The following is a 12357-nucleotide window of genomic DNA, read 5'->3' on the forward strand; positions in this document are numbered from 1 at the left end:
TGGACATCCAGTGGCAGGAGGGAGTTGGCATCCCTCCTGCAAAATTTTTTAAAGTTCGGGGATGGGGAAGGGGAGGTGGTTTGTGGCATGGGGTGGTACGTGGTGGCAGGAGAGAGTAGGCATCCCTCCTGCCTCTTTTATTTTTGTTTCAGGGATCATCAGGAGGGAGAGTTTATTGGAGCGGGGGTATTTTTGTTCTGAGGATAATTAGGGTGGGGGCAACTTGACTTTTATTTTTTTATGGGGCATATATTGTGCATGTGTTGCATCTGTGTCCGTAGAAAGAAAATGAAAAAATATGGTAGACCTCTTGGTTTTTTTGGATTGTTCTTAATCGTCTCAAAATTATGTGCATGCTTTTGTAATGTTAGGCCTTCAATCAGATAACTCGTTTTAATATTAATGACCTCATTTTAATAGTAATGAGGTCATTTATATGGCAGAGTTCGAGAACGTACAAACACATGGAAAACCGTGTGGTGAGACATTTAGAACATCAGGTCGGCAAATTTAGGTCATCGTTAAACCAGCCAAAATGGTTTAGCGACGTTCGTTAGACAATTGGACACTTTAGTGCATCTGGGCCTTAGATTTAAGCTCTGTGGGCAGGGACTTGTGGTACGACCCTAATTGCTTATCACCATTGTGTAGTGCTGTGCATAGCCTACGGCACTATAAACATTGAAAATTATTATAGTTGCTAAACATCCTAGCTGGAATTGGTTGAAATATCTAACTCAATATGCAACTCTTTTTGTCTGTTTATGATTAGGTGGCTGGTGTGTGCCCATTCCAAGCTTCTACTGGAGAATGCAGGAAGCCTGTGTCTGAAGCTGCCATATTTGGAAAGAATCAGGAGATGAACAGCAATGGGTCACCCAACAAGGAACTATTTCTAACATTTCACTCCCAGCCTCAGGCAACTCCCCCAGCACCAGTAGGGCATCCATTAGAGCCTCAAAGTAAACCATTAGACTCCTTCCTTATATCTTCCAACATAACATCGCCTAGGAACTCCAAGAACCCTTTTGCAAACTTCTCAGGGCATGATCCATCCCACCATCCAATACCACCACCCAAGCCTCCACCTCCTTTGCAGGTTCTTCATGGCAAATCTGGAAGCCTGCCATGCACCTCTGCCAACCTTTCACTGAAAGCTATGCCACCAGCCAGGCTGTGGGGTCCATCCAAGTTTCCAGAGTTGCAAAGTAAATTCTTCCAGCAGAATACGACCAATTGGAGTGATTATGATTCAGTAAAATTGATGGACCTTCCTAGACCCAGCAGGATGCCAATACCCCCAAATTCAAGCTACCCATTTCTGGCAGGACAGACTGAGATCCAGCAGCAGCTGCGACATCGGAACAGCTTCCCCATTTACAACAAGGGAGAGATGCCCACCCAACCTGAGATGGAAGAGTCTTCACACAACAAGCATGAGAATTTGTACTATGAAATCACATCTGATCCTCCAGCCTACCAGCCATCCACACAAAGTACACACTCTGCCTGGTCTCACCAGCCTCGATTCCAAGGACTTATGGCTCCTCCTGGTAGACCATGTCCTGAATATACAACTGCTCTGAATGCCTCCTATGGTGTGATAGAGCAGCCCTGGAAAGAGCCAATCTTTCAGGTTGGTCCCCCATTTTCATCTCCTCCAGAGTCTAATGCCTCTTCTCCAAACTACCATCCAAGGCAATCCTACCCCCCTTTCAAGAGTACCCCACCACTCTTGCAGCAGGCCTCTAAGGCCATGGTTTCACGAACTGAGGTGCCACCTGATCCAGAGGCCTTAGCATACCAGAGGACAGCAACTACAGCTAACTCATACCAGTATATGTCAAGACTTCAGCCATATTTTGACAATGGAAAGGTTTGTTACAAGCATCTGTTCCCTGAGAACAGGACCAGCCCTGAGGTTGGAGCAAGGGGCTCACCATTTTTGCAACCTCGAGTGGCTCCAACTAACATGGGCAGAGATGAAGTAGAAGAGAAGCCTGAGCCCATCTATGTGAACTTTCCTTTCATCACCAAGGTTGTGGCAGCAGCACCAAATTCCAAGTGTAAAACGCACTTGGAGCTGGAGCCAAGCCTTCAAGAAGACCCCAAAGAAGCCAGCCTAGCACAAGATGTTGATAATGTTGTTCCCAACCAGCCATATTCACCCACACAGCAAGGCAATGCCAAGATATGCACTGCCAGACCTTCTCTGACACCATATGACAATATCTCCTCTAGCATGGAAGAAACACCTGTTGGACTGGGGATCATCCACATGAGAAGCATTTCTGATCCAGGACTTGAAGCACAGGTATCACCTTATCCAAGACCAGACAATGAGGTGACCTCAGAATGTCTTTCTGCTACTAAACTCCAGCTTTCAGATAAACTATCTGTGACCCAGAAAGAGTGGATAGGCCAGGCTTCCCAGGAGCAAATCATGGAGAAGACCAGGCTGGCCCCTGACACACATTTCTCCTCACCAGCCTCTGTATGGCTGAAGCAAGAACTAGACCAAAGGCCTCCACCCACAGGTCTTTATAAGCAAAAATATGATGTTCTTCCCTGTGGGAACACTGTCCTTAAGTTCTATAGGCCACCACCCAGTTATTGGGACCCACCCAGCTACCACCCTCCAGCTACCAACCATAATTCTCTCATCCCCGCGGTGGAATATGATGCTCCTATCATTACCTATGACCCCCATTTTGAGACTGGAACAGCACAGCATAATTTCAGCCATAGGTCTAAGGCTCCTCAGTTGGGGACCAGACCTGGTGACATGAATGGGAAAATCCTCCAAGAGAGGCAGGCCATGACTGACAGGATTGTGAGACACCAGTCACTAAAGGGCCAATATACTCCCTACCAACTGTATGGCAGTCATCCCAACCCCAATACTACCACTGTTGAGCCACAGTATAGGAATATTGACCAGGCTGAAGGACCTCTTATAGTCCCCCCTAATATGGGCTATTCGAGCCCATTGAGGAAGGCATCTTATCTGACTTCCAACTGGACTGTCAACTCAGAGGGGCAGACTCGGAGTTACTGCTGAAAGACTAATGGCCTTTTGTTTTCTGGAGCCTGAGACATCCTCACAGAAGTCTCTTGAAGGAGGAGGAAGTAGTTTTGCTCTTTTTATCTCTCTCAACTACTCTAGCATCTTGGAAATAAACACTAATGACAGATCAGGAGAGCAGAAAAGAGTGGAGTGACTATAATTGCCAAGAAAAAGAGAGGAGATCACTCCTAAGGGGATAAAGACTGTAAGGAATATTCACTGGCAATTTCCAGTGAGAGTAGATTAGATTTGATGGTCCCCTTAAAACTCTCTCAAAGCTCTTTGTTACAGAAGGTTTCAGAACTGCCTTCCTGACAAAGATAGAATGCTATCAAGGAAGCACTGCTGATGGAATTTGTTTAATTATTTAGTGCAATTGGCCTTCATTTTTAAAGAGTTTTTAGTTTGTTTCTTTTTCAAATTGTTTTCTTTTGTTTTCAGGTCTGGGTGTAAAATAAGTTGTCCTGTAGAATATTGGGTACATCTTGGATGGTACCTTTACTGGCTCAAAGAGCCTATAGGTGAGATTAGAAGAGGTGGATTTGGAAGGAATTTTAAAGTTTATCTTTTGCAGTTGTGAAAGCTTTAGTTTAAGTATCATTGCCATTTCATTAAAAATACCGAGCTTGAATCTTATTCTCTGTACTGCATGAATGGGACATAAGCAGAGGTTCTCTGCATTATGTACTGTGGTCTCCTTGGCGTGGTTGCTTCTTTTCATGCTGGTGGGAACAATCTTTCATCTTTTTAATTTTTGTTTTACTTAACTATCTACCCTTTTGGTGGCCAGGAACTACATTGGACCTCTGACAAAGTCACGTAATAGCTGTATTTACTGTAGTTCTTTGACTGATACAGCACTTGCTAGTGCATGTTCAGTGTTTTGGCAAAAGAAGGGGGATTGCATGGAGCCCTGCCACTGCAGCAGTGTTAATTAACGGTACTAGGTCCATCTGGTTTTGCCTCATTATATCTCTGGAACTTTTGTGTTCTGCTTCTCCTAGAATTATTGGAGCTGCAAGTCAATAGAGGCAAGTGTGTAAAATCAGGACTGGATGAGTCTGTCTCTCATCATTTAGGGCCAGCCAGTAACCAGAGGAAAGTTTTCATTTTGTGTTTAATCTGTTGGCATGGGAGTCTACGCATTGGTGATGGGTGTGTCACCATGATTCATCTTGGCCAGAAATCCCTTCACATTTTTAGCAGTTTCACTCCTGCCGTACATATTTTGTGATCTATGCTGCTTATCCGTGGGTTCAAAGGTCAACTGCAGCCCATTTTATTTATCCTGATTGGTTCTTACTTTTAACACTCAGTGAAAGACCTTTGAAGGATTTTCTAAACAGAATGATTTTCAACTGAAAGTCCAGACTTAGTCTCAATATTAGTCTCAGTTTATTTTCTAGAATTTTAGAGAATTGCACTAATATATAGGGGATTTCAAAATTGTATTGAAAATGTTTTTATTTTTTACTTTAATTTAAGAGAACTACTAACTTTTATCCTCTTCAAAAGAGGTAGAGAAATGGCACAAAAAAAATGACTGTTACTGTGCACTTGGCTGTTCAACTTTTTTTTTTTCTTTTTTTCAAAGGACCATGTATTCTGCTGCTTGGGTCAGAGAAGATCAAGGGCTTAGACCTTCTGAGGAAGCATCATAGCTCTAGCTAGACCTGTGCTGTTTTGGCTGGGCCACATTTCTGTAGTTACTGCCCTCTTTATTCAGTGTCCTCCTTATCCCCGGCCAGCTTTCTATAGGCAACATGGCCAGAAGCCCAGAGTCTTAGCATCTGCATTCAGAAAATATTTTCCATAACCAGCTAACGCACCACCATTATATAGGATAAGGAACAGTGCTAGTTTTGGGACCACCCATTGCATCTGTTGGACTTGTTATAGTTTTGCTAAGAACAGAGCACTACATATTTATAAATGCAGTGGGTTGACCAGGCCTAGTTCAGGTTATCTGTTAAGACCTTATTTACACCGTTTGAGGGACTATATTTTCAGGATTGATTAACTATCTTTCTAAAGCAGGGGTGTCAAAGTCCTTCCTCGAGGGCCGCAATCCAGTCGGGTTTTCAGGATTTCCTCAATGAATATGCATGAGATCTATTTGCATGCACTGCTTTCGTTGTATGCTAATAGATCTCATGCATATTCATTGGGGAAATCCTGAAAACCCGACTGGATTGTGGCCATCGAGGAGAGACTTTGACACCCCTGTTCTAAAGGGAATACTTTTGGGCGATATATCTGGCACAGAAACAAGATTGAATATGAAGACATTATACCAAAATCTCATAGGCTATGGGGCATGGCTGAAGTTTCTCCTTTGTACATTCCAGGACTCTGCTTACCAGTTATTCACAGTGTAGGAGCAGAGCCTGAGGTAATCTAAAAAAAATAGACACTAGACATTTGATTTGAGATAGGCACACTTACACCAAATGATTTGGTTTTTTGCAGGTAATGCATCTCTTCTATTACTCTTCCCACTCTTTCTCATCTTCCCATATCTTTGTAATTGATATTCATTCTGTGCAGGAAGGAGATATCTGTGGTGTGTGGATGTTCCAGACTTTGACCTCTGCCACCAACTTGCTAGAAATCACCCATTTTGTAGCTTCAGGACAACAAAGCCCCAGCCACAGTGATATAGAAAAACTCTCTTCCCAGAAAAGTTGATTGGGTTCAGGGCCTCTTGCCAGTGGAGATCCTGTAACCCTGTGGCAGTCTGACATGGAAGCAAATAATGTTCAGTTACATGGTTTGGGGATGCCATGGAAGGATTTAAGGGAGATTGTAACTACAGGTACCTTTTCTGGTATTGAATTGCTAATATTTGGTATAAACGTTTCAGTGGAGTTATAAAAACATATCTTCTGGAAGTGAATACCAGTGGTTGCTTATAAATCAGAGCTATGCCCCAGTTTATAAACATGAGAAGGTTAAAGTGCAGATGCATGCTTATTTTAAGTAGTAGGTACTAGCAAAATTCTTGTCTTCCTTCTGTCTTGTATTTTCCTCTCTTAGTATCAGTTCTAGTTTGCTCCTTAGTATTTTCAAGTTCTATTTTTCAGCTGATCTGTGTTGTATTGATGCTTCTTATGTGTCAGTGTTTTTCCTGCGTGGAGTTTTGATGAAGAGCCCTTCTTCAGCCATCTAAGCTGTTCCATTCTTTTCTTGGGTTGCTAATGCAAATTTTGCTGATCTGACTGGTTTCCATTAAGGGAGACTGGTGATATTTTTTAATTAATGGTATTCTGTCAACCATATTGCTTCCCTCCAAGCAGCAAAGCTTCCCAAAACATCTCATTTCTTATTCTCTTCTCCCCTGTACTACTTTTATTTTTGTAAACGCCCTCCCCCACCCCCCAGTCTGCTCTCTCCTCTGCCACAAGAAATTATGAAGACCCACAGGCCAAAACTGAACTAATTGACCTTCAGAAAAGCCAAGAACTGTCCTCTGCTTCAGAAAAGACCACAAGGAGAAGGAAGGCTTGAAAGGGGGAGGTCAGGGGCAGAGGGTAGTCAGCAGTTGTAGAGGTGAGGGAGGAAAAGATGAATAAGGGGGAAGGAGATTAGCTATTTCTAAGTTAGCAAATCAATGATTACCGTATTTTCACGCAAATAACGCGCACCCGTATAAAACGCGCACACGGGTATAGCGCGCAGAAATCACGATGATATGTACAAAAACTTTGGTATACCGCGCTCACGGGTATACCGCGCATGCTGCCCGACGCTCCTTTCGCCCGCCCTGACTTTCCGTGCGCTGTCCCGACTCTCCGTTCACCCCCCCCTGACTTCCGTGCACTGTCCCCCCTTGAAGGTCTGTCCCCATCCTGAAAGCCTGATGCCCCCCCCCGACGTCCGATACATCCCTCCCCCCGAAGGACCGCCGACTCCCCAACAATATCGGGCCAGGAGGGAGCCCAAATCCTCCTGGCCACGGCGACCCCCTAACCCCACCCCGCACTACATTACGGGCAGGAGGGATCCCAGGCCCTCCTGCCCTCGACGCAAACCCCCCTCCCCCCAATGACCGCCCCCCCAAGAACCTCCGACCGCCCCCCCAGCCGACCCGCGACCCCCCTGGTGACCCCCCCACCCCCCTTCCCCGTACCTTTGGTAGTTGGGCCAGAAGGGAGCCAAACCCTCCTGGCCACGGCGACCCCCTAACCCCACCCCGCACTACATTACGGGCAGGAGGGATCCCAGGCCCTCCTGCCCTCGACGCAAACCCCCCTCCCCCCCAACGACCGCCCCCCCCAAGAACCTCCGACCGCCACCCCAGCCGACCCGCGACCCCCCTGGCGACCCCCACGACCCCCCCACCCCCCTTCCCCGTACCTTGGGTAGTTGGCCGGACAGACGGGAGCCAAACCCGCCTGTCCGGCAGGCAGCCAACGAAGGAATGTGGCCGGATTGGCCCATCCATCCTAAAGCTCCGCCTACTGGTGGGGCCTAAGGCGCGTGGGCCAATCAGAATAGGCCCTGGAGCCTTAGGTCCCACCTGGGGGCGCGGCCTGAGGCACATGGGCCCAACCCGACCATGTGCCTCAGGCCGCGCCCCCAGGTGGGACCTAAGGCTCCAGGGCCTATTCTGATTGGCCCACGCGCCTTAGGCCCCACCAGTAGGCGGAGCTTTAGGATGGATGGGCCAATCCGGCCTCATTCCTTCGTTGGCTGCCTGCCGGACAGGCGGGTTTGGCTCCCGTCTGTCCGGCCAACTACCAAAGGTACGGGGAAGGGGGGTGGGGGGGTCGTGGGGGTCGCCAGGGGGATCGCGGGTCGGCTGGGGGGCGGTCGGAGGTTCTTGGGGGGGGGCGGTCGTTGGGGGGGAGGGGGGTTTGCGTCGAGGGCAGGAGGGCCTGGGATCCCTCCTGCCCGTAATGTAGTGCGGGGTGGGGTTAGGGGGTCGCCGTGGCCAGGAGGGTTTGGGCTCCCTTCTGGCCCGATATTGTCGGGAAGTCGGCGGTCCTGCCGGGGGGGGGGGATGTATCGGACGTCGGGGAGTCAACCGGGCAAGAGGGCTTGGGCTCCCTCTTGCTCCGATCGTGGATGCGGGTGCGGGTGGGAGCGCGTGCGAGCGGTCGTTCGGGGTGGGGGTGCGAGCGGTCCTGCTGGGGGGGTGAATCGGGCGTCGGGCGGGGTGGGAACTATGTTTTAAAACTTTTGTATACCGCGCTCACGCATATAACGCGCGAGGGGTATGCGCGGTAGGTAAAAACGCGTATAACGCGCGCGTTATATGCGTGAAAATACGGTACATATAGCAGTGCAACGTTTGACTGATGCTCCAATTTGTTTTGCTTTCTGAGCTGTATTCATGTTTAACATGCATCCATACAATGCCTGGGTCAGATTCTGATGGAGATCTGCTGGTCTTATATTAGTGTGATGGTCACACGGAGCTCTGACAGTGATTCTCTCATGGTTGTTTGTGCTGCAGTCATACTTTATATGTTATCAATGCTGTATGTAACTGTACTGAAGATTCGCTCTTCAACTTTCTGCTGTATTCATGCTTTATAATCAGTGCAGCTCTTGCATGAGAGGAAGGGGGGGAGGGGAGTGCTCCAGTGATAATCCCTGATGGATCAGGGGGATTGGCTATGCTCTCTGGATCTCAAAGAGGCTTACACTCATATCCCGATTCATCCAGCCTCTCGCAAGTATTTAAGATTTCGGGTGGGGAATCTTCATCTACAATACAGAGTTCTTCCTTTCGGACTCACCTCATCCCCCAGAGTCTTCACGAAGTGTCTGGTGGTGGCGGTTGCAGCTCTCCGTACCCAGGATCTTCAAGTTTTTCCATACCTGGCTGGGAAACCACATAAATAAAGCCAGACAGACCTACAACACATTCCGAAAATCAATTAAAACCGCTCTATTTGACAAATTCCTTGCCTAATCAGATGACCTCTCTCAGGTATTCTTTCCCCATGTTCTCCAATTTATTATGTAACATCTTTCTTCATGCATTCTGTAATTCGCTGATTGTCCAGCCTTCTTTCTAAATGAACCGCCTAGAAATCATTTTGACTATGGCGGTATAGAAAAAAAAAGTTATTATTATTATAATCAGAATGGCAGTAGCAGTTGTTTCAGATTAATGAGAAGGAGCTTTCAGAACACTGTACACATTACCGTGCTTTCTCAGAGAATGAAATTTTTAAAAAAGTGATTTTTTTTTTTTTTTTACTTCTCCTCCCCCCCTTTGCTAGTCTGCAACAGCTCAGTGTGGTCTTTTTCCAGTTTCTAACTCTTTTTACAAATTCAAATATTACAGAGAGAAAATAAAAATGTTTTGGGCCTGATATTCAAGGTAAGGGATTTGATAGACTGTCTTTCTGTGATGCAATCAAAGTGGTTTTACATTTATTATATGCAGGTACTTTCTCTATTCCTAGTGGGCTCACAATCTTAAGTATTCAATTGGGGTAATGGAAGACTACATGACTTGCCCAGAGTCACAAAGAACTTCAGTGGGAATTGAACACAGTTCCCCAAGTTGCCAGCCCATTGCACTAACCACTAATCTACTCCTCCAAAGTGATTTAAATGACCAGGAGCAGCTCCTACCAATTAAATCACCTAGCCAAGGCTAAGAGAGCATTTTCAGTGGCACATAACTGGACAGTGCCACTGAAAATACCCAGTTCATACCCAAGCCGAAACAGGCTACTTTGGGGACATTCTGGAGGTGCAGAGTTGGCACTTAATCGGTTAAGTGTGATAGTTGGCACTTAACCGGTTAAAGGTGACCTCATAAAAGGCAGTCCTATCTTTATGTAGCCTTTCATATTCGGTTAAGTGTTGAATATAGCACTTAACCAGCTATATTCTGGCTGGCTCTGTATTCCCAGAAATTCAGTGTCCTGGCTTTGAATTTCCAGATATAAGGCCGACTGCTGGCAGTAACATGCTGATAGCTGAATACTGGGCCTTTTGGTAATTACTGATGCCCCTGTCAGAATCTAAAGATGCACAGAGAAGGGAAAACAGAGATTTTCAGTGGTCACTTATTTGTTCAGGATATTTTATTGTAACTTTTTTTTGTTATAAATGAAAGAATGCAGGTCAGCTGCCTCCATGACAGGTCTTGTTTTGTAATTGCCTTATTTATAGCTGTGTGAGCATGGATTCCTTTTAAAAATTTCATTGATTGAAAGAGCATTATTGTGCTGGGCCAATATCTTGTAAATGAAATCCATGCTGTTTGTGTACTAAACTCTTGTAAGAGCAACAGGAGCATTAACAAATAAACTTAAGTAATGCTTATTGGTTGATGTCCCACAACATGGTTCCTAAGAATTGTATTTATTTATTTTGGGTGTATGGAGAAAGCTCCCAAGCTGCTGTACAAATCAGTCTATTTGTTTTCAGTGTGGTCTTTTTCAAGTTTCTGTAGAATCTCTTTTTACAAATTCAAATATTACAAAGAGAAAATTAAAACATGTATCAATGTGATTCTTTGTCAATAAGTAGGATGAATCAATCACACAAGTGAATGACATTCTCCAACAACAGTTAAACAGATCGACTCATTGACCCTAGAAAGAACTAGAAACCTTTCTGGCCTGATGCGCACCTTCTTGCAAATCACATTGAGGGATACGGGTTAACAAGGTCTTCATCAGGGAAAACCTAGCTTGGCCTCCGCGTGTGCGGGTCACCGGACTAGATGGACCTAAGGTCTGATCCGGTGAAGGCATTTCTTATGTTCTTATGACCTGGGAGTCCATACACAACTCTGTATTTCCATTCTTTTGTGGATGCATTAGGCTGTGTATATAGGCTCATCCTCTTCACACACACTAAATGAATGAATGAAGAAAAATAAAATTTGAAAAAGTAAGAAATGGAACCAGAAAGAAAGAAAAAATTACTTTACAGGGTTCTCTTTTGCCAGTTATCTCTTTGTCACTTGACCACGTCTCCCCAAGTCCCCACTCCTTCCTTAATCCCACTTTCCTTCAACTCCTCGTGCCCTGACTCCACCAGGACCGCCCATAAATTAAAACTATCCTTCCCCTCCCTACATGGTATTCTCCACGCAGGTAAACTGGGAAAATCACTTCTATTCAAAATCACAGGTCTCTGGAATGACCTTACTATCCCACTGCGGAACCTGAGCTCCCTCCATTTATTCCGCAAACAACTAAAAACCTGGCTCTTCTCTAACATGTAATTTCTTTTTTCCCTTACTTTTCCACTCGATTTATAAACTTATGTAAACCTTTTCCTACCCTTTCACATTTTTAAGTTCTTGTAAACCGTGCCGAGCTCTACTTCCGTGGAGATGATGCGGTATATAAACTTAAGGTTTAGTTTAGTTTAGTTTGGTTTCAAATATGGCCCTTTGCAGGTGGAAGATTGACAGTGACTGATTTGTCACACTGTGTGTACCCATTGCCTAAGCTCTTCATGATGTGGACATGGACAGTTGCCATTGCTGTACATAGAGCCCCAAAAGCATGAAAGTATAAGGCTATCAAGATTAATAAATCCTATTCTTCCAATTTATCCTCGCCTGCATTTCCTAGGCTCTACAAAACCTAAGGCAAGTTTCTTGGCCAGAGACAGTAGCTTACTTACAACCTGCTTATTTGAGGAAGGAAGATGACTATAAAATGCACTGCATGGGAGGGTGTTCTCCATTGAAAAGATAAAGGATCAATAGCTCCTATTGGTTACACCATTTGTCTTGCATATCAGGGCCACCACTTTTTCATGAACATCCAGCAAAAGCCCTATTGTGTAACCTAAAATGAAAGGCTTGAACATTTTAACTGAGAAGGTCTGTTCCAAGCACAAAAAGATAAGTCACATGGCATGGCATAACCCAGCACAGATGCAGTACAATTTGCCTCAGGCAGACATCTCAGCTTAGAGCAAGGGGGGGGGGGTTAGCCCCCTAAGCCCCGGAGCAAAGCAAGGCATACCTCAGCACTGACCTCTGTACAGAAGGCTGGGGTATTTAGTCTGTAACATGATTCTTTGGCACAGAAGGCCATGGTGCATTCTAAAGTACATTTGTTTGTATTAAGAGAAAGAAGATACAAGGGCCAAAGCCAATATGTGCCTCAAATCTTCCAGAATTCCATTATACGCAATCAAATGCCTTTCTTAGAGGCTCATACTGGAAGTGTCTGCACCTTAAGACAGTCTGAGTGGAAGGTTTTAGGACAGCAATTTCCAAACTGAGCGACAGCAAACTCACATGGGAGCTGCAGCATATTTTAATACCCCCCCCCCCTCATGTAGAACTAAGCATGTGT

The 12357-nt window shown here is 45.5% G+C and overlaps 1 protein-coding gene across 7 annotated transcripts in view; it reads left to right on the forward strand.

The window, feature by feature from the left end:
- ARHGAP33 (Rho GTPase activating protein 33) overlaps positions 1–5137 on the forward strand; it is a 251481-nt gene extending 246344 nt beyond the window's left edge. For 4 of the 7 annotated variants that reach the window (XM_033962518.1, XM_033962516.1, XM_033962520.1 and 1 more), the window contains one exon: positions 773–5137. In XM_033962518.1, the coding sequence (XP_033818409.1) occupies positions 773–3061 (2289 nt within the window). In that variant the 3' untranslated portion in view covers positions 3062–5137. The remainder of the gene's footprint in view (positions 1–772) is intronic. The other 3 variants (XM_033962514.1, XM_033962513.1, XM_033962515.1) reach the window with 2 other exon arrangements.
- Positions 5138–12357: the final 7220 nt, after the last annotated feature.

This window comes from Geotrypetes seraphini, chromosome 11 (assembly GCF_902459505.1).
Source record: "Geotrypetes seraphini chromosome 11, aGeoSer1.1, whole genome shotgun sequence".
NCBI lineage: Eukaryota > Metazoa > Chordata > Amphibia > Gymnophiona > Dermophiidae > Geotrypetes > Geotrypetes seraphini.